General features: G+C 40.8%; 1 protein-coding gene across 1 annotated transcript in view; it reads right to left on the reverse strand.

Moving 5' to 3' along the window:
* PTPRM (protein tyrosine phosphatase receptor type M) overlaps positions 1 to 22,872 on the reverse strand; it is a 515,441-nt gene that overhangs the window by 214,765 nt on the left and 277,804 nt on the right. Inside the window, exon 12 of the mRNA XM_054381571.1 lies at positions 205 to 478. Within this exon, the coding sequence (XP_054237546.1) occupies positions 205 to 478 (274 nt within the window). The remainder of the gene's footprint in view (positions 1 to 204; positions 479 to 22,872) is intronic.

Raw genomic sequence — 22,872 nt, forward strand, 5'->3', positions numbered from 1 at the left:
TTTTCCCCTCCTCTTTCCTATAACCTTTAATCATCAAGCAATATTGTGCTAATAAAACTGTTATTTTTATCAACTCAGCCTGTTACAATTCACAGCTACTTCATTTTCTCTTCACTGGGCATCTTGCTAGTTGGTGCCAATTATCTATTTACACACAAACAAACATATACACGAATATAAAACCACACCTGTCCCACAACTTACCCCATTGGCTCTGCTAGCAGCTTGGAAATAGATGCTGTAGCTCTTGTGAGGAAGAAGAGGAGTGTTCCAGAAACCACTGTAGGTTTTGTTATCACCAACAGTAAAAGGCTGAGCAGCTTGTAAACTGTTGGCTGGAAACTCTGCAGCAAAGTAGTACTGGGAATTCAACAGGGAGGCATTCTGGAAGTGGATGGGCACTGGGTAACACTTCAGGATTTCAGTTGTCTTTTTGGTCCTCCGTGGACGTTCTTCTTCGACAACTATTTGATAAACGCTAAGAGAAAAAGGAGAGAGGAAAAGACATGTATGGGTTATTTTGAGACATGGACAGTTAACTCATTCTGAAACCATAACAGCACATCAGTATTTATGGAAAATAGAACTAAAAGGAAAAAAATGCTTGACGTGAGCTGGCAACATGTGCTGGCAGCTCAAAAAGCCAACTGTATTCTGGGATACATCAAAAGCTTCATGGTCAGCAGGCCAAGGGAAGTGATTCTGTCCCTCTACTCCGCTCTTGTGAGACCCCACCTGGAGTACTGCATCCATCTCTGGAGCCCCCAACATAAGAAGGACATAGATCTGTTGAAGAGGGTCCAGAGGGGGGCCACAAAAATGATTAGAGGGCTGGAATACCTCTCCTATGAGGACAGGCTGAGAGACTTGGGCTGAACAGCCAAGGAAACCTTATAGTGGCCTTCCAGTAGATGAAAAGGCCCTACAGGAAAGCTGGAGTGGGACTTTTTATAAGGGCTTATGGTGATAAGACAAGAGGAAATAGTTTTTAAACTAGAGCAGGGTAGATTTGGGTTGACATTAGCAAGAGGTTCTTTACTATGAGTGTGGCAGAGACACTGGACGAGGTTGCCCAGAGCAATTGTGGATGCCTCATCCCTGGAAGTGTGGAAGACCAGGCTGGATGAGGCTTTGAGTAATCTGGTCTAGTGGAAGGTGTCCCTGTCCATGGCAGAGGGATTAGAACTAGATGATTTTTAAGGTCTCTTCCAACTCAAGCCATTCTATGACAGTATGGGAAGAAAGTGTCTTTTTGCTATTGAGGTGCAGGAATTTGTGGAAGAGATTCCTGCTTTCAGACAAATCTGGTTTTGTGTTGGGAAAACAAAATTAACAATAGACATACTGCAGTGTTTCATATGACAAATGCAAATAATAGTTTCTTGTTCAAACTCTTGCACAAAGTTTGCTTGATTAGTACTAAAATGTAGAATTAAGCTTTATTTTTGTCCACGGAAGCAAGTATTAAGCTATAGATTTCATTTTCTAATGTGTTTACCTTGTCTAAATGAAATTAAACAAGTAAGATAAAAATGAAGAAATAAATTACAACAAGACAGGGAACAGTATTTGCTTAAGTGTTGACTTTACAACTACTGGTAAAAGCACACACAGTGAATTACAGCCTTTTAAAATGTCGGTGACATACTGACTCTTACTGAGCAAGAATAAAACACTCTTTGCTGCAAGTTAATCTTAGGAAAGCTCTTCTAACAGCTCTTGGAGATAACCCTGTTTTAAAGTTCTTCTGCATTCTGCAAGGCAAGTCATTTTGCACTTGAGTTCTTTGCTGTGCTGGGACCTACTGGGACCAGTCCATCCCCCCTCCACTGTAAAGGTGTTATGGACATTCCGGCAGGAACAAAGAACTTGTGATTTCTGCTGTGCATGCAAACAGTGTAATCATTCTACCCTCAGAGTTGCTGTAAAAGCCTGAGTCAGAGCTTTCAAATTTGTGGAGTGGGAAGTCCATGTCTCTAAAGAAGACTGGCTTGTAAGTTTATTGCTTCACTGGGGACCAGTGATTCTTACTCATTATTTGCCTTCTGGAATCTTGAATCTCAGTATCAGTAACTGATGTTAAAGCAGCAGTGTGTCTACATTTACACATCATCAACATCTAATAACAATTTATGGTCTTTCAAGTTGATCATGCATAAAAAGCAGCAGTCTCTGGGTAAGGTATGTTTCTTAAAGATGAAATATCCACTATACTAAAGACTATGAAATAGTCCTCTGATATATTGCTCCCCCTCCACCTTCTGTAGGTAGATAATTCTGTTTATGAAAGACTCTGCCCAAATTATAGGGACACTTGGAATGAGGCTCAGCAGGTCTTGGTCTGGACTCAGCAGGGCTTATTGGCTTGGTCATATCACTGCACAGCTACAGCTATTCACAGAGCTACAAAGTTGATCTAGTTCAAAAAGACTTTTAAGATCACAGAATCATAGAATGGTAAGGGTTGGAAGGGACCTCCAGAGATCATGGAGCCCACCCCTTCTGCCAAAGCAGAATCACCTAGGGCAGGTCACACAGGTTTAGATCATCAAGTCAGCACTGCCAGGTCACCACTAAACTATGCTCCTCAGCACCACATCTACACGTGTTTTAAACCCCTCCAGGGACAGGGACTCTACCACTTCCCTGAGCAGCATCTTCTGGGGCTTGACAACCCTTTTGGGGAAGATTTTTTTTTCTAGTGTCAAAGTAGAAAGCTTTTCATTAGCTGATGAATTCCATGCTAAATAGCAAATGAAGGTAAATACATGGTGACTTTGTGTTGATCCTAAGAGAACTGATCTGTAAAATATCAGCCATAAAATGTCTACATTGCAGTCTTGGTTTTTTTTTTTTCTCCCCCAAATCAATGTTTGACATGATTCTAGCAACTGATTTTCTAGAAGAAAACACAGTTGCTTAGAACTGGGATTGCAAACTACTTTGAAGAGTGTGTAGCCTCCTCTAACTACTAATTTTCAGTAAATCCACAATAAATACTGTTGGTGAAGCTAAATGGAGGACTGAGAAAAAAGGAGAAGGTGATGCAAACATCTCTTCTAGCAAGGTAGTGAAGCAGGGTACAGTTGTCTAACACCACAGCAAAGGTAAGAATCCCTCATTTTCAGTAAAGAATGATGGATGGGAAACTAAGTTATCTGGCTGTTGCCTTCAAGAAAGTATTGTCACCCTTTTTATCACAGCAGAACTGAATAGAAGAGGGATGTCAGACCACACAGGATACTATGATCTGATTATAATACCTGTACCAACAGTGTTGGTTGAAATGAGGGGTCTTTCCATTTTCCCCTCAGTGATTAAAGGTTTTAGATAGTTTAGAAACAAATCTATCACTAAAATGCTTCTTTTCCCCTGGCAAATTCATGTCAGTTGCACCACCTGCATGACTCCTTGTATACTACTGCCTTTGAAATGCCTACCATCTATTCATCTTCAGATACATTAAAGAAAGAACTAAGTTGACTGGAGCAATTTCAAACTCAAAATGTCTTTTCATCCTTACTCCACAAGGCAAATTAGATTTGCAAGCATCTAGACCTTCAATCTATTTGCTCTTTAATAATTTAAGCACTGAAAGGTCAAGCAGCTCTTTTCTGTTCCCCTTTATCAAAGTCCAAGTGTTAATGAAAAATAACTAAAATCCTCTCTGCTGCCCAATTTCCACACACTGATTTAAATTAACACATTATGGGTACCTGGGTCAAAGGAAATCTGACAGAACTTTATGCATGAGTGGTACGTTTCATATTTGTAAGGATGAGATCATTTTGCTAATGAATTTTCACCCCAATTACAATTACAATCAAAAGCTTCCTCTCATTCTTACTACTGAACTTGTTTTCTTTAATACATAGCAGCAAAACTGCCTACTTGGAGAAGAGTTCAAGTTTGGTTGTCCTGGTTTGAGCTAGATCAGAACTAATTCTGCCAAAGGATTTGACCTCTCTGCTCGGTCTCTGCTCAGAGACAGCACATTCTGAAGTTCAGGGCAGGTTTCCACAGCCAGTGGCTGCTTCTATCACTGAGAATGCTGATGAGGAGAGTTACTGCCAAGGGCTGGGCTGCAGAAAGCCTCTGGCTTAGACTTGATCCTGTGCAGACCAAGGGCACTGCCACATCTTGTGCCCCACCTTGGGCTGCAGGAGTTCAGTGCTGGCACCTCCAGGGAGGATGGGAAAGAAGAGATGACCCTCAACTGAACAACAAGGGATTCCATCTCATGGACAGCATCATCAGGATCAAGATTAGGGATCACCAGGCTCAAGCCTCTTCTTCAATGGCTGGTGTCCCAGGACGACTCTGACCCTGCTGCTTTCATTCCTGATCCCTGTGTTCTTGAATCCAGTTCCAGAATCCAGCTTCTGAATTGGGTTCCAGTCTGCTGCTGAATCTAGTCTGGGACTTCCCCAGTGCCCACCCCCAGCATCAGTATTTCCAGTGGTGACATCATTGCTATCAGGAGTTGGATATTGGTTTGCATCTTTGTATCTATTTCATTGGATTGTTCTTTTCATCCCAGCTGGTTTAGGTTCTTTACCACTTCATCAGTCTCTCTCCCTTCTTCATTTTCTCTTTCTTTTGGGAAGGTAAAGTAGTCCATAGAGAGCCTCTGGCACTCACTTAGTAGCAGGCCTAGCCCTGACACTTGAAAAGGTGTAATTATGTGTTTATACATCACAATTCATAAATACCTAGACTGCAAACATTAAGGACTTCTGTATTAAGAATCTCAAAGTCCATGCTTATATCCAATAAGATAATTCTATCCTCTTGGAAAATTATTTTGTCACTTTGAATGAGACTTCAGTTAAGTAAAATTTGATTCCCTGCATCCCAGAACTGTGGAATAATGTCCTGATTCAGCAAGTTGCTAACACCCATCATTTCATGTACTTGAGAACAGATATACACTTGAGCCTTCATTTGATTTGGTGAGTTCATTTATCTAACTGCCTTTGGTGTCTTTGATTACTGTGTTAACATGTGTTCTTTCTTCTTTCATGTCTCTTTTTCAACTGTGTGTGAAAAAAATCAATATATTTAGCAGACATTGACAGACCATTTTTAATTTAAGCAGTAAACATCTGAGCAGACTGGTCTGTTTAATTTCTAACCAAAATTACAGTCTTGATTATGTTCAGATCCATATCTCTGCATAGTCATTTAATTTTGGGACTGTTTAGGGATTGCTAAAACAAAAAGTAGCCTAAAAAATTACTTTTTCTTTTATTTTCTCAGACACCATTTTTAATCCCCATTTTTGAAATATTTGTATCCCACATTAAAAATAATTATCACATGTTCCTTCCTTGATGCCAAAGTAAATTTCAGTCTAGGTAAGAGTAGATTTTGTGTTGAATTCCCAATGCACTGGAATTCTGTAGTAGGTCTGTGTAATGTGAACTCAATTGAAATTACATTTGCTTCCTTCAGAAAGACCAATCTAAGTTCTACCAATAGCTCATGTGCTTTTGGCACCTTTCACTGTACGGTAGACTTCAATTTTTTGGAGTACAGGTCAGAAGACTTTATTCTTTGAAAGGTAAAGGTGTGGAAAAGGAGCTTCAAACAGGCAAGAAATCCTACTAATACCTGAGAGGACTAATAGAGTCTTAATGAAGTGCTGGCTCAATTCACCAATGTCAGGGGTCACTAGATGAGCTCCAGAGGCTCTCTATGAAACCTTTTCCATTGTCAATGGGAAAAGAAAGGGAAGAAGGTAGAGAGACTGATGGGTTGTGAACAAAACTAAACCAGCTGAGATGGAAAGAAGAACAATCCAATGAAATGGAGACAAAGAGATACAAACCAAAATGGAACACAACCCCTGATGGCAATGATGTTGCCATTGTTACCACTGATGCTAGGGATAGGCACTGGGGAAGTACCAGACTGGACTCAGCCACAGATGGGAACCAGATTCAGGAACTGGAATTCGGAACTGGATTCAAGAACACATCGATGGGGTCAAAGGCAGAAGGGGTAGAGTCCTCCTTGAACACTGGCCATTAACCACTTGGCTTCACCCTGGTGATCCCTCAGATTAATCCTGAAGATGCTGTCCATGGGATGGGATCCCTTGTTGGTCAGTTGAAGGCTACCTGTCCTGTCCATTCCTCCCCAGAGGTGCCAACACTCATTTTCTGCAACCCAAGGTAGGGCACAAGATGTGGCAGTGCCCTTGGTCTGCACAGGAGCAAGTCTAAGCCAGAGGCTTTCTGCAACTCACCCCTTGGCAGTAACTCTCCTCATCAGTGTTCTCAGTGATAGAAACAGCCCCTGGCTGTGGAAATCTGCCCTGAACTTCAGAAAGTGGCCCCACTGAGCAGAGACTGAGATGAGAAGTCAAATCCCTGGCAAAATTTAGATCTGTTCTTGCTCAAAGCAGGACACATCTCTTTAAAACTAATTCCAAATTGAAAACAAGGGGGAAACAAGCTAGACTGCGTAGTTATTGAACTGTCAGGTTTATTTTTTCTCTCCTCAGTGGCCTTGATACTTCTCCTAAATGAAACTGTAATGATTTTTTAAGAATGCAGACATAATGATTTTTCTTTTAGAATGTATTTTACAGAAGAAAAATGGCATAAGGACCCAGATTTAGGATTACCTGAATTTACTTACTAGTCTTAGAATCATGGAACCACAGAATGGTTTGGGTTGGAAGAGACCTCAAAGATCCTCTAGGTCCAGTGCCCTTTTCATAGGCAGGTACATCTCCCACTAGAACAGTTTACTCAAAGCCTCATCCAGTCCAGTCATAAACTTTTCTATGGATGAGGACTCCACAACTTCTCTGGGCAAACCATTCCAGCACCTCACAACCTTGAATGTCATAATACAACTGTTATGTGTTATCCTTGGCAGGGCAATGAAATATTTTGTGCCTTATTTCTCCAGATATGCAATGAGAACTGGGAAGTTTCTTATTTCCTCTGGGTTGCTTCAACTGTTCAAAACTAGAACATCTTCAAGATCTTTTTTTATTATCCTTGAAAAAAAGAGTTGTTTTTTTTTTTCTTTTCTCCCCTAGAAAATGTACAAAGCCTGTAAAACTTTATATTGCACTAGATTATTGTAGATGTGGTGCTGAGAGACATAGTTTAGTTGTGACCTGGCAGTGCTGGGTTAACAGTTGGACTTGATGATCTTTAAGGACTCTTCCAACTACCATGATTCTATGATACTATGATCCCATGATTATTGCAATTCACCCTATAAATTAACATTTTACACTACTAGAAATTAAAGGTGAACCACGTCTTGAAATGGAAGAGGGAAATTACTTTTTAAAGGACAGGAATTAATAATTTAGTTGGCAGGAAATAGAAGAAGGCTACAAGAAATTGTCACTAACTCTCTTCCTGCTGAGCAAGAGTCTGTATATTTATTATCAGTGGCATTAAACCAAGGGGATGATGACAATGCCTGATTTATCAGGTGTCTCACCATAACAGTTCCACAGGCTTTGCCAGTGAGTCAGGAGTTTTAGCAACACATAATATATACCAAATATATTGCTCAGTTTGGAGAAGAGAAGGCTCCAGGGATATCTTATATAAGCCTTCTAGTACCTGAAGGGGGCCTATAAGAGAGCCATGAAGGGACTTTTTACAAGGGCTTGTACTGATAAAAAGAGAAGGAATGGACTGAAGTTTGACTGGGTTTTACAGTGAGGATGGTGAGACACTGAAACAGGTTGCCCAGGGAGGTTGTGGATGTCACCTCTACGGAAGTGTTCAAGGCTAGGACAGACAATATTTTGAGCAAGCTAGTCTAGTGGAAGGTGACCCTGCCCATGGTGGGGAGGTTTGAACTAGATGATCTTTAATGGCCCTTCCAACCCAAACCATTGTATGAGTCTGTATGAGTCTGACTCATACACATTGTATGAGTCTGTAAATCTATGAAAACTGAGATTCATGGAATCATAGAGTTGTTTCGATTGGAAAGGACCTTTAAAAGGTCATCTAGGCCAATCCCCCTAGAGTGGAGACTTCTTCAACTAGAGGAGGTGTCTCAGGCATCCCACCTGACCTGGAATGTTTCCAGGAATGGGGCATCTACCACCACTTGTTTAGCCTGGAGAAGAAGAGATGGAGGATATCTTTTCAATGATCATCAGTAGATAAAGAATGGGGAGCAGGAGGAAGAGGGGTAAGGACAACTCTTTTAAGTGGCACCCAGTTACCAGACAAGGGGCAACTAGAACCCAGGAGATTCCATCTGAACATGATGAGAAACTTCTACGCTGTGAGGGTGCTGGAGCTCTGGAGCTCCAGAAAGGTTGTGGAGTCTCCTCAGGAGTGATTCCAAAACCGTGTGGACATTGTGATCCTGGGCTACCTGCCGTGGGTGCTTCTGCTTTAGCAGGGGGAATTGGGCTGGATGATCTCCAAAGATCCCTTCCAGAGCTCACCACTCTGTGATTCTGTGATTCTGTGTGACTGGAGTTTATCAAGTAGACGTAAAACCAGGGAGGTTTTAATTAGCAAAAGGACAAATGAGTTTGTTCACTAATGATGGAAAAGCCTGTTCTAGGAAGCCCTCTCCATTTCAGAGACTTTATTTTGAGCACATTGGTGATTTTTATGGGCTTTAACCAAAATACAGCCTTGCCTGGTACAGCTTTTAAAATGAGGGGAATAAAAAAGTTTGAACAACCTACCTTGGATGAACTTAAGGTTCACATAGGAAAATACAGAACTTAACAGTAAAGAAAAATAGACCAAACAAAACTTCCAAATTAGTGTACCAAAGCTAAGAGAGATTTGAACTTTGTTAAAGATATAAGATCTAATTCATAATGGGGGAAAAATGTGAACTAGGCAATGTTGCAAGTATTACTGTCAACACAGAAGGCATCAACATTCTTGCAACTGTTCACATTTAAGTTCTTGACATACCAGTGCTCGAGGTATATGTTTGGGAATGAAGGGAGCCTTCAATCCCTGTAAATTTTTGATTACATCTTTACTTGAAGTCAGAAGGGTTAAGGCAAACTTCCACCGTCTTTGGCAGGTTTCTAAGTCTGCAGGTCAGTTGGTGCTCCCAAAGTATGGGTAAGGACTAAGAAAATAGTTTTTGCCAGCAGCTTGTTGGAACTTGAATGGAATGATTCTACTTTCACACCTGGCTTTATTTACTGTCTTTGCATGTTAAGAGAGAAGCCTGGTTAGATTCTCCAAGCAAAGTCTGTCTTCCTTCTCAAGAAATGCTGTTACTAGCACCTGACATTTCCAGCCCATGGGAAAAGTCAGACTGGAGAAAGCCATAAATCTTTCAGAATCAGCTCTGGAGTGAGCACAAGAGAGACTAATATTACACAACACCTCCATTGTCATGCAAGGGGCTCTATTTCTGAGATCAATCAAAGCAGAAACACCTAAACATCTGTAAAGGAGGAGATAAGAGAACTTAGGTTCAGCCCCTGGAGATATTGCCAAATGTAAACTCTCAGGTGTCATAATAAGCTTTATCTTCACAGACCCATGTCCATTGGGGAACAGTATCTGGCTTTCAATGTAAAACTCCTAAGCTGCTTTGTGACTGCCCAACTCTTTTGTATGGACAGTCTCAAAGACTTAAAAGACAGTATTTACAAAGGGGATTTTCCAGGGAAAAAAATACATCCAAGCAAACCTCTCCTTAGAATTCCTATGGATTTATACAGGAAATCCTCACAGTTCTCACATGGGGAACATTCTGCCACTGGAAGCTGAAGATATTTTGCTTGATCTTCCCTTCAAGGACAGTCACCAGGGAAGAAGATGACAATGTATTCAATTCCCTCAAGAATAAAAACACTTACTACATAATATCTTCATTGTAGAAGAGTCAGGCTCTGAAAGTGGTAAAGCAATGTCTTTAATTATACTTTATGTTCATCATGGATGTAGTAAGTTCATCATGGATCTAAAGGTATTTTCCAAACACAGAAGAAATGAAAAAAATCTATTTTTGTGACTTTGGACTCTCTAGGATTTAAGAGAGACATCCAACAATTCTCAGAAGAAAATCTGTAAGAAAGGAAAAGGAGACAGTGATGCATGCTCATTCCACCTTCCAGTGGCCAGTGTGGTGCCACCTAGTCCTGATGACAAAGCTTATTTCATTTTTGTCTTATTTCCTACTATATGGATTCACTGTTTCAGAGAATCTAAGCACACTGTCAGGGGCAGAGAACGCCCAGCAGGTCATCATCTGTGTAACCACAGGCCATGAAGGCTACAAAGGTGTTAAGGGGACTGCAGCATTTCTGTGAGGAGGAAAGGCTGAAAGACCTGGGAGTGCTTAGCCTGGAGAAGAGCAGACTAAGAGGGGATCTTCTCAATGCTGATCAATAGCTAAAGGGCAGGGCCAAGAGGGTGGAACCAGACTCTCTTCAGTGGTAGCCAGTGATGGGACAAGGTGCAACAGGCACATATGGGAACACATTCCATATAAACATGAGAAGTAATTTCTTTGCTGTGAAAGTGTTGGGAGCCTGGAGCAGACTGCCCAGAGAGGTTGTGGAGTCTTATTCTCTGGGATTCCAAATCCACCTGGATATTTTGATCCTGGGTGACCTGCTGTGGGTGACCTTGCTTTGCCAGAGGGGTTGGACTAGATGATATCCAGAGGTCTTTTCCAATCCCCACCATGCTGGGATTCTGTGATTCACAAAATGTTTCGGCCTTTAGATTAAGTTGTCATAAATGATGACTCAAAGTATAACTTTGTTGTTTTAGTAAATAGAGAGGGAGAAAAAAGAATTTTAAAGATTTCAGCTTCTAATACTTTTGTTTTCAAAGGGTAATAAACAATTTCCAACATACAAGCAGCAGTAGATAATCTGTATTCCATTATACAACATACAGTGTGCTGATGGATAGTGGCTTTACCTTTGTCCAGTCCATCCTTTATAAAAATCAATACATTCAATATTCAAAATGGTTCAAAATGCTAACCTACCTTTACTCAAAGCAACTCTTAGTTTACCATTGGAACAGTGAATTAAAATTGTGAAGGAGGACTTGATCAAAGCATCTGTAAGTGGTGGTAAGTCATAATACCAACAACAACTGTGGCAAAAGAGACTCTTCTGCCCTTAACTGAAATCCATGGAATAGCAAGAGAATCAAAACTCTTATTTTAACCCTCTCAACCTCCCAAATATTTTATAAATATTGATTAATTTAACTTAATTTTTTTTCTCCCTGGGTATACAGCCTCATGGTTAATTATTTCTAACTACTTAAATATTGATGCACAGTATTGGGCAGTAGTACTACCCATCACTCCCAGTTGGGGTGTGTCATGGATTGAGTTGAACCTGCTGCTGTTATTCACAGAATCACAGAATGTTAGGGGCTGGAAGGCATCTTTAAAGATCATCCAGTCCAACCCCCCTGCCAGAGCAGTATCACTATAACAGATCACACAGGAGTGCATTCAGGGGGTTTTGAATATCTCCAGAGAGAGAGAATCCACAACTCCCCTGGGCAGCCTGTTCCAGTGTTCCATCACCCTCACAGTGAAAACTTTTTGACTCATGTTTCCATGGAACTTCCTATGCCTCAACTTCCACCCATTGCCCCTTGTCCTGTCATTGGGCATCACCAAGAAGAGCCTGAGTCTATCCTCTTGGCACTCACCCTTTGCATGTTTATAAACATGAATGAGGTCACCCCTTAGTCTCCTCTTCTCCAAGCTTAAGAGCCCCAGATCCCTCAGGCTCTCCTCATAAGGGAGCATACCATGTTGCAGTCATGCCAGCTTCAAAAATTAAACCACTAACTGGAGAAAAGTATTATGGGGCTTGAAGTTCAGATTGCAACAAAGGATTGCTGCTCCTGGGTCCTGGATTCCTGGGTGTTAGATCTTTTCTGCAGTGATGGCAATGTGTGGATGGGGGTGTGGGGTAGCACTGGGTTTGGCTTTCTGTTTTATGTTGTTTTTTCACTGTGCTGCTTCTGCAAATAGGCCAAGCCAAGGTAATCATGCATTGCCTTATTAGATTAATTAGACTATTAGCTAAGGTAATTATGAATTGTGATTATCACAGGATGCTAGGGGTTGGAAGGGACCTCTGGAGATCTTTGAGTCCAACCCCCTTGCCAGAGCAGGGCCATATAATTTAGCGTATGTCTTGTGTTATATTAAACTCTTATCTCTCTGAGTTTTGTGTGTCACTTTCCCCCTCACTTTTGTGTTGGGGGAATGAACAGGTTATCCCTTGTGCTAACCTATTACAGAGTCTTACTGTTATACTTCTATACCAGTGTAAAAAACAGTCAGAATTAAGCCAAACAGAATGACAAGGACATTTTTACACCTGAAATTCCTTAATCATGAAATAAAGTTTCCCTAGCTGCGCTCTCCAAGGCACTGGCTACTATTTTATGCTGACCTGAGTGTCATGCATTAGAAACTCTCCTTACTTCTACACAGAATGAAGTGAGTGCAAAAAGAACCCCAAATTTAAACCTCTTTACAATGGTACTGATTCATGTTGATTTCAAAGTCATTTTCCAAAGGTGTAAATAACATTTTTGGGTCTATAATCATAAATTATTTCAGCTCTTAACTGTGCATTTGCTGGACAAGCAAAAGACGTATTTGATTATGGATAAGCCCTGATGTGATCTGTACCATATCAATGAGATCTAGCTACTGAATACAGACTGCAAGTGGCAAGAGAGAATTGACAGTGTATTAAGTGTTTTTATATGTTTAGAATGAAGAGACTGTAAGGACATTTGTAAATACTGCCTCGAGCTATGCCAGAGGAGGTTTAGGTTGGATATCGGGAAAAATTTCTTTACTGAAAAAGTGGCCAGGCATTGAAATATGTTGTCCAGGGAGGTGGTGGAATCCACCCCTAGAGGTGTTCAAAAGACAAGTACATGTGATCATGAAGATATTAGGTAGAAGGTTGGACTTGATGATCTTGAATGTTTGGGGTTGGAAGGGACCTTTCAAGATCACCTAGTTCAAACACCCTGCAGTGAGCAGGGATATTTTCAACCAGAGAAAGCAGTTCAGAGTTCCATCAAACCTGACCTGGAATGTTTCCAGGGATGGGGCATCTGCCAACTCTCTGGGCAACCTGGGCCAGTTTCTCACCACCCTCAGTGGAAAAAATGTCTTCCTTTCCTCAAGTCTGGATCTCACTCTTTCAGTTTAAAACCATCATCCCTTGTCCTGTTGCAGCAGGCACTGTTGAAAAGTCTGTGCCCAGCTTTCTTACAGGTCCCCTTTAAGTCCTGCAAGGCCACAAGAAGGTCTCCTTGGAGCTTTCTTTTCTGCAGGCTGAACAATCCCAACTCTCTCAGCCTGTCCTCACAGTATAGGAGTTCCAGCCCTCACATCATTGTTGTGGCCTTCTCTGGCCCCACTCAACAGGTCCATGTACTTTTTGTGCTGAGGGCTCCAGAGGTGGATGAATAACAGAATAAAAATTAAGGAATAGATAGTATACTGAAACCAGGTTGAGATGTGCCATAACTTTTGAAAGAAAAAGGAAGAAAGAAGAAAACAAAGTCTATCTAACACAGATCTGCTTTAAACAAAGCATTTTTCAGCAACTTAGAGTCAGCTGCTTTTTATAAATTACATGCAATATGTTTGTAAAATATGTTTGATTTCATAACTATATTATTTTATAACTACACTTTCTAACTATATTGTGAAATCAAACACCTTTTACCAACATGCAATTTGTAAAATTGCTATTTTTCATAATATAGCTATGAAATGCTGTAATATATTCTAGAAGACTGGGACATGAAGAACTTGTTTATCCAAGAATGACTGCTACAAGATCTCTTTGCACTCAGGAGGGTCTGCTGAGCATTTCTGGACCTGATACTTGGTTTCTTGCATAAACTGCTCAGGTATAGGTAAGCTGATAGACTTTTTAGTAGGTATGTTAACATTAAATGTATGTAGGACAACAGCATCCCACTTATATTGACCCAGTATTGGCTTATTCAAATGCCCCTTGAAAAAAGAAGATCATAGGATCATTGAATGGTAGGCATTGGAAGAGACCTCCAGAGATCATCACAGAATCATAGAATATTAGAGGTTGGAAGGGACCTCCAGAGATCATCACAGAATCATAGAGTATTAGAGGTTGGAAGGGACCTCCAGAGATCATCGAGTCCTACTCCCTGCCAAAGCAGGATCACCTAGAGCAGGCCACACAGGAACACATCCAGACAAGCCTTGAAAATCTCTGGAGAAAGAAACTCCACAACCTCTCTGGACAGCCTGTTCCAGTGCTCCATCACCCTTACAGTAAAGTTTTTCCTCATGTTGAGGTGGAATTTCCTGTTCAAAAGATGTTCAAAGCTTTATAAATAGACTAAGATACCAGTTTTACAGTAAGCAGTTAAGACTATGTCCTCAAGAACACCCTGTAATCCCATCTATATTCTACACATCATCTGTGATACTCAGCTCCCACCCTCAATATGCTCTGCTCCTTTTAGCAGCTCCCAAATATTGCCTGGAAAAGAGACAACATGCTGTGGCTACTTCTGGGCTACATATGGACTTGCTGGTACATGAATTGCAGCTCTCCACTGATGGAGCAAATGAAATGAACTGGCACACAGACAATCCTTCAGCATAGATGCTAACCTGGGTCTTTCCTCTGCACTCAGAGATTCCAAAACGTGGGAGAAACTTAGTATTTATGCAACATATCATACGTGCTTGAAAATTTTCAAGAGATCCATAATGAAGGAAGGAAGGAAGGAAGGAACATACAGACAGGTGAACTGTATGATACATAAGCCTTGTTTTCTTACAAGAGTAGGTTAAATCAGGTTTAAACTTAGCTATCTTCCAGAAACTTTCATTACCTTGGATATGTTGTAGAGCACACACAAGCCAAGGAGCACTTTATTTCTTCATTTCACCAGTGAACAACTTTTATTTCTACTGAGTGTAAGAGCTTAGTCCCTCTAGACACCAGTTCATATTGATCTCACTCCACAAGGCTTTTTTCTCTTAATTTAAAGCCCAAGCAGCAATACCACTAACTTAAATGATGCTGGTCTAAACTGAGCTAACCTAAGGCTTTGGATTCTCCAGGGTTTTGGGACTGACTTCACTACACAGCAGTATAAACCAGGGATGTCTCCTAAATCCTTTGTAGTCTGCTCACAACATGGCTTTTAAATGAATGAATTGTACTGTTTGGATAATAATTTCACAAAATGTGCTACAAAGACACTATTCTGAGATCTTCTGGTGAGCATCATGGAAGAGGTGAGTAAAAAAGCAAAATAACTCTCTCCAGACAGTCAACTATACATGCAGCTGCTTCTCGTGACACTCCTCAACATGGCCAAGTTGTTCACCACCACACATGGAGATCTCTTTTCCTTTAGAAAAGAAGATGCTGTTTCCACTTATTTTGATTTTAGAGCTAGGAGTGGAGAGAGCAGGATATATTGATTGGCAGAAAGCTGTACAGATTGGTCCTTCTCCCACCTTCTGGAAAAGAAACATGTTCTCATCCACATCAAGCCTAAGTGCTGCAACTTCTAGGCCATCTTTCCTACTGCAGCAAGATTGGCAGTAACCAGAGGCACACTGTAATTCCTCTTCTGGCCATATGAAGAGGCTTAGCTCCTCATCATCTCTACAGCAGAGCTCTGTGTTGAGGAAAGTGGAATTACTCACTGTGAGGGTGACTCTGCCAGGAGCAGGAATGCCAGTTAGTCCCACATTATGTTGGAGACTTCTATAATGAAAAAATCCAATATTCCAAATTATCTAATTTTAAGAAATAATTATCTCCAGTCTAGTTTACAGTTATATAAGCTGCAAACTCAGAATCACTGAGGCAATTCTAACCCTCTGCTCCACTCTGCTGAGACTCCATCTGCAGAGCTGGGTCTAAGTCTGGAGCCCTCAACACAGGAGAGACATAGACCTGTTGGACTGGGGCCAAAATAGGTCTCAAAAATGATCCCAGAGCTGGAACTCCTCTGCTATGAGGACAGGCCGAGAGAGTTGGAGTTGTTCAGCCTGGAAAAGAGATGGCTCCAGCGAGACTGTCTTATGAACTTTCAGTACATAACGGGGCATATAAAAAAGATGTGGACAGACTTTTTAGAGGAGCTCGTTGTGTCAGGATAAGGATTGATGGTTTCAAAGTAAAAGCAGGAGATTTAGACTAGAGAGAAGGAAGGAACACTTTACACTGGGGGTGGTGAAACTGTGGCCCAAGTTGCCCAGAGAAGTGGTAGAAGCTCAGTCCCTGGAACCATTCCAGGTTAGTTTGGATGGAGCTGTGAGCAACCTGCTGTAGTTGAAGATGTCCCTGCTGACTGCTCGGGTATTGGTTAGATGACTCTTAAAGGTCCCTTCCAACCCAACCCAGTCTATGATTCTAGGATTATTTCTACAATAAGCTTGCTTCCATCTTTCAAAACTTGCATTGCAAACACCTTCTTTGCATCAGAATAAAGTAACAAACCTCCTCACTCAGTATGCAGTGCAGTTAAGGGAGGCAATTGGGGTTATCTCAGTTTAAAGAACAAATAGTGTGGCAACCTAAATGCTCAGATTTTTGCATCTCTCACTTTGTGGAGGTGTCGATGCTTAACAAGGCTCAGAGAACAGTGTGTAACTCTTAGCACAAAAAGCATATGACCTAAACTGTTCTTGCTCATAAAATACAATAATGAAAACAGATAATAGCTGGTCCTGCACAGACAATTTTTGTTACGTGCCACACGTTTGATATAATAACACCACATTGAATATTTCATTCTTGCAACTTTAATTTCTCTTTGTCCTGCTTTGATGGAGATAAGATCAGTCCTAAACTGCTTCAGATTATTAGCTGGGTACTGTGAATGTATTTTGTGCCCTCTCAACCATAACTCATTACATGGAACTTGCTTGGCATCACTAAGTCTCTATCGCCTTCCCGTGTGTGTGGGGACCTGTGCGTGTGGTTCCATACCCTGCTGCGAGGCTATTTAGTGATAAAATCTTCTATAATAAAATATTAATTACAGCTGAAAGGTTGGGTGAGAAATACGAACTCAATTACAGTCTTATATTGTAAACAAAGGGCAGGGTGAAAAAAATCCTTTAGTTAGAGAGGGTTGGGGTAATAAAAGAACAACTAGAACATTAGACTCAAGCTGAGTGCTCCCTAAAAGGCCACCTGTTATTAATCATCCCATCAAGCACAGAATTTCAACTAAATTAGGTCAAGATGAAAGATTTTTGCTGCTGATTCTCCTAACTTAACTAATTTCAATTTTTTTTTTATGTGGAATTTTCTTTCTTTCTTTTTTTTTTTTCCTTTCATGTCACTGCAATTTAGTAATTAGAAATTTGTAACAAGCACAAAGATGCATCAATTAGAATGCAAGGTTAGATCTCATAAATGGTCTGCAAGACGATCACCTTGTGTGGCATAAAAATAGATAAGAGTTAACAGCTGATTCTAAAATTCTTAGATTCAGACAGATTGGCATTTCTTCAGTGCCAAGCTGGTAGCAGATGTGGTTCTCCCATCCTAGAAAGCCAAGTTCTTTGAAAAAAAAAAAAAGCAGGAATATAAACTACTTTAAGGCTTCTTAATAGATACATTTCTGTTCATGTGCTCAATTTACCTAAGTGTGGAATCAAATGAAATACCAAAGACTTCATAGAATGGGACACAAGAACAAACATGAGCCAAAGTTAGTCCAAATCAAATAATATGACATTGAAATACTATGCATAGTAGTAACCTATAAGAACTGAGCAGCTTTATATATTCCTGCAGGCTAAAATGTGTCACTATATCAGAAAATAAGATTTTCCTTGTGTGAAGAGCTGTATTTTCTATTAACAGTGTTTTATAGTCCAACCAATTTTGCTGAAAGGACGGGAATATATTTTTGGTACCAAGCCAGAAAAGATACTTCCAATGAACTTACATTTATGATACTTGGAACAATCCGAAAACCATTTCAAAGCTTCTTAATCAGCTTTATGTTCTTTGCTTAATTTCTTTTTAAAAGGAACACAGGGAAAAAATGATAAGTTCATAAATAAGAGATAAAAATATCTTGGTACAGCAAACGAGGTGCTTTTATCAGGCAATATTACACCATTTAACTCATCAGTTTTCAGGTTGCCAAGGCCAATTTATATAACAACTGAAAAGCATGGGGGAAAAAAAAGGAATGAACTCTTCTCATAGATTAAAAGAAATTAAAGAAAACAAAACTGTCTAAAATAATTTAGTCTAAAAGAGAATGCAGTTAGTTGGAATCTGAAGAAAATATTCCTAACTGAAAGCCGTGGCAGAGCTGATTGATCCTTTCTTTTCAACCTGTTGCAAAGAAAATAGTGATGCACAATGGTGCTGAAGTACAGATCAATAAGGAAGGAACAAAAGGAAATTCCAAGAGCCTGAACACATGCAAACCAATATGCAACAACCTGTGAGATCACACAGCCCATCTCATCAGAATCAACAGAATAATTTCTGAAAGTGTGTGCCTGACCTTCTGATATTCAAAGAAAACTCACTATTGCTTGCAAGTTGGAGATCTGCTTCTGACTACGATGGACTCAGGATCATACAATCAAAGAAATGATTTGATTGGAAGTGACCTTTTGGATCATCAAGTCCAACCATCAACACAGCACTGCCAAGTCCACCAATAAACCATGTCCCTCAGCATTGTATCTACAAATATACATCATAAGAAATGTGAGATTCAAGAACTTAAAAAAAAAAAGGGAATATATATATATATAGTATCTTCTTCTTGTACAATGTTCGGAATGGATTGATATAATACAATAAAATTAAAAGGAGTGGTATTGTAAGGAATGGAGTAACGTCAAAAGAGGTAGACTTCATGCAAGAGGAAAAGAGGTAATGGGCACAAACTATAACACAGGAAGTTCCACCTAAAAGTAAGGAAAACCTTTGATTTATTTGGTGGGACAAATGAGTAAGGCAGGCTCTTCACAGAATCACAGAATGGTGGGAGTTGGAAGTGACCTCTGGACACCATCTAGTCCAACCTCCCTGCTAAAGATGGGGCACCCATAGCAGGTTGCTCAGGATCACAATGTCCAGGTGAGACTGGAATTTCTAGAGAAGGAGACTCCACAACCTCTCTGAGCAGCCTGCTCCAGGGCTGTGTCACACTCATGGCAAAGAAGTTTTTCTTCATGTTCAGATGGAACCTCCTGGGTTTCAGTTGTTGCCCATTGCCCCTTGTTCCATCACTGGGCACCATTAAAAAATGTCTGGCCCCATCCTTTTGACCCTTGCCCTTTAGCTCTTGCTCAGCGTTAAGAAAATTCCCTCTCAGTCTGTTCTTCTCCAGGCTAAGCAGCCCCAGGTCTCTCAGCCTTTGCTCCTCACAGAGATGCTCCAGTCCTCTCAACATCTTTCTAGCCTCTGATGGACTCTCCCGTAGTTCCCTGTCTCTCTGGAACTGGGAAGCCCAGAACAGAACACAGGACTCCAGATGTGGTCCTACTGGGCAGAGAAGAGTGAAATTTAGATTTAGAGTGAATTTTAGTATTTAGAGCAGGAGAACAGCTAATGGATTAATGACACAATATGAACACTAAAAGAAAGAGATCTTTCTGTGTCCTACAGTGCTGTGCACTGGAAACTCTCCACTGTATTGGGCTGGGCAATTAAGTGACTGCATTAAAATGAGTGCTTTCTAAGTATAGGGAGAATGCTTCTTTTCTCCCCTTTTCAAAGATGCTCTGCAACCTGCTGTTTGTGTGCAGCACAGAAGGGAAAATATTTGCTGAGGCAGCTGAGTGAATGCACAAGCCAACTTCAACAGGTTTTTTGATGCCAAGCTTGAAAACTGTTTACTGCTCATTAAAGCACTCACAGAGGAGATGAAGTTTTTCAGCTATTCAGTCAGGGAATACAACTTGGAGCACAGATAGACTCACTCAAATATGCATGCTGCAGTAGTTTAGGATGTAGTCTTGCCTGTCCATTTTCTCCTTCTGCCAGATTTTGCTTTTATGGGAAGCTCAGACTCATAGAATCATCAAGGCTGGAAAAGACCCCCAAGATCATCAAGCCTAACCATCAGCTGAACACTATCATGCTCACTAAATCATATCTTTGGGATTTTAACACCTCTAGGGATGGTGATTCTATCACCTTCTTGGGCAGCTTGACCACTCTATCAGTAAAGAAATTTTTTCCTAATATCCAACTTAAACCTCCCCTTGCACAACTTGAGACCATTTCTTCTCATCCTGTTGTCTGTTACTTGAAAAAAGAGAGTAACACCTACTTGGTTGAAAGCAGGATGTGCCTGTGCTTCAGTTGCAATGGAAAAGAAAACTGAGGCACAGAGACTTCTTCTTCAACCAGCTCTGCTGTGGGAGAACAGGACCACAGCAAAAATCACCACTACAGAATTCTTGTTTCCCAGTGCTATCATCTGTTGCCACAACTTAAACGCAGTGGGTTCTGGTCCAGGAATTTGGAAATGGAGATTACTGTCTGTGCTCATTTTCATCCTTTCTTCTCTACAAAAAGGCTCTGCAGGACACTCTACCCAGAAGTGCAGATATAGAAAACTAGCTAGGTTTTGTGGTGGTGTCCCCAGTTTCTCAGGTCTTGTGTGGATAAATACAAGGCTGACCTTTCTCTTGTGTCAGGGAAGGTATAACTCCTCCTCCTCCCCACACTGGGAACAGCTCTGGCAGGATTAGGCAGCATAGAAACCTTGGCAGTGTGACACTGTGCAGCTCTTCCCACAGGAAATCTGGCTGTAGATAAAAGATTCTGCACAGTTCAGGATTAGCAGAACTGTTAAATACAGATGAGATTTTGGCCTTGTGCTTCTGCTGCCTGACCAAACTAATCCTGAGAACAGCTTCAGCTTTAGATGTGCGAACACAGATAATTCATTCGCCCTCCTCTGATTACCCCATGGTAGTTTCTCCCTAAATTCAACATTTTCATAATGTCTCAGATGTCTACCCTACTGCTCTCTGCGGCTCTTTTAGGCTAAGGCATTTATACAGCTCCTGACTAAAGAGGTGCTACTTTCAGTTGTAGAGCCCAGTAAGTGACTCTAATGTTTCTTTATGTCACTTAATGTAATCCAGTTGAGCAGATTAGCTTTTACTTAACGATGCTTTCCAGTCATGATGCTTATTGTAAATGCCAGTGATTTCCTTTCCTACTTAAATGAGCAGAGAGAAAGTTTTCATGTTAACACTCAGTAAGATGAACACTTCTTCAGCACACAGGATGGCAGACGACAGTGTTTCATTCTGCAGCACATCTATAGTTTTTCTTCCTCTTTCCATTCTTCCTCTTTGTTCTTTTGTCTCTTTTAATTTTACTTAATATTGCTCTCTACAACTCTCTGAAAGGAGCCTGTAGTGAGTTGGCTGTTGGCTCCCTAGTATCAGGTGATAGAATGAGAGGAAATGGTCTGAAATCATGCCAAGGGATGTTTAGTTTGGGTATTAGGAATACCTTTACTCCAAGAGTGGTCAGGCTTTGGAATAGGCTGCCCAGGGAGGTGGTGGAGTCACATCACTGGAGGTGTTAAAGAAAGACATGTAGACATGGCAATTTGGGACATGGTTTAATGGCCATGGTGGTCTAAGATGACAGTTGGACTTGATGATCTTAGAGACCTTTTCCAACAGAAACAATTCTATGGTTCTGTGAAAGAAGCATTCACTTATTTGTTTGTAATGATTGAAGGAAATGCTTTGGTACACACAGAATGGGTCAATCAAATCGTATGTATATTGAGAGCTAGAAATTCATGGAAACAGAGACAGATTTGGGTTGGAAGGGACCTTTGAAGGTCGTCTAGTCCAACCCCACTGCTGCTGGCCCGCTCCAGTGAACACAGGAGTGCTCTAGCTGTTCTGCATTTGAACTCAGGCATGTATAAACTGAAGACACTTAAAAATCATGGAATTCAGTGACTTCCAGCCATGTCCAGAACTCTTTTATTATGGTCCTTAAACTAAACATCTTCCTCTACGTCTCTCTGGGCAAGTGTCCAGAAATATATTTGAGCCCCTACACACACAGTGGGACAGAGAAATAAAACTCTTTGCAACCCTGGAGGGGTGCTCTGAGATGAAGGTGGGATTGTACCTCACCTCCTTCTGTGTGAGGTGGGCAATGGGCCCATGGTGTAGTGGTGACTTTGCAGTGCTGGGTTAGTGGTTGGACACAATGATCTTAAAGGTCTCCTCCAACCAAAACAATTTTATGGTTCTATAAAAAAAAGCCAAACATCCTAAGCAAAGCAGTCTTGTAACAGTGCAGTAAATTGTTCAGTTGTTAATTATAACCAAAGCCCATGAGAACGTATCACTGAGTTATGAAACTGAAAAATAATCTCTTTAGAGATACGGAATGATCTGTTCCTTCTTTCATTCTGGGCTTGCTCTAGTCTGCTTTATTTGTCTGGGATTAATTATTATTAATCACATTGCTAAATGACAGATAGTATTACATGCTGGGTTCTCAGTGACACAAATTACTACTTGAAGAAATCAAGAATCAATGCTGCTTTTGCCCTGGGACTATGTGAGAAGTCAGAGTAAAAGGACCATGGAAGTTTTGGGCATGAGAAGCTACACCACGCATACCCAGGCAACATATACCATAAATTCTACCTCAAGCCACAGTAAAAATCCAAGGACAAGTTCTACTGCATAACAAAAAAGAATTACAGCATTTTTACAGCATAAGCAATTAGTGTCCTGTTCCTTCACTGAAACTGAAATTGACCCTTTCTGCTGTAAATAATGATACTTGTCGCTATAAAGAAGTGACAATTATGGGCATTAATAAACCCCCTCTCCCTT

This window comes from Indicator indicator, chromosome 6 (genome assembly GCF_027791375.1).
Source record: "Indicator indicator isolate 239-I01 chromosome 6, UM_Iind_1.1, whole genome shotgun sequence".
Classification (NCBI taxonomy): domain Eukaryota; kingdom Metazoa; phylum Chordata; class Aves; order Piciformes; family Indicatoridae; genus Indicator; species Indicator indicator.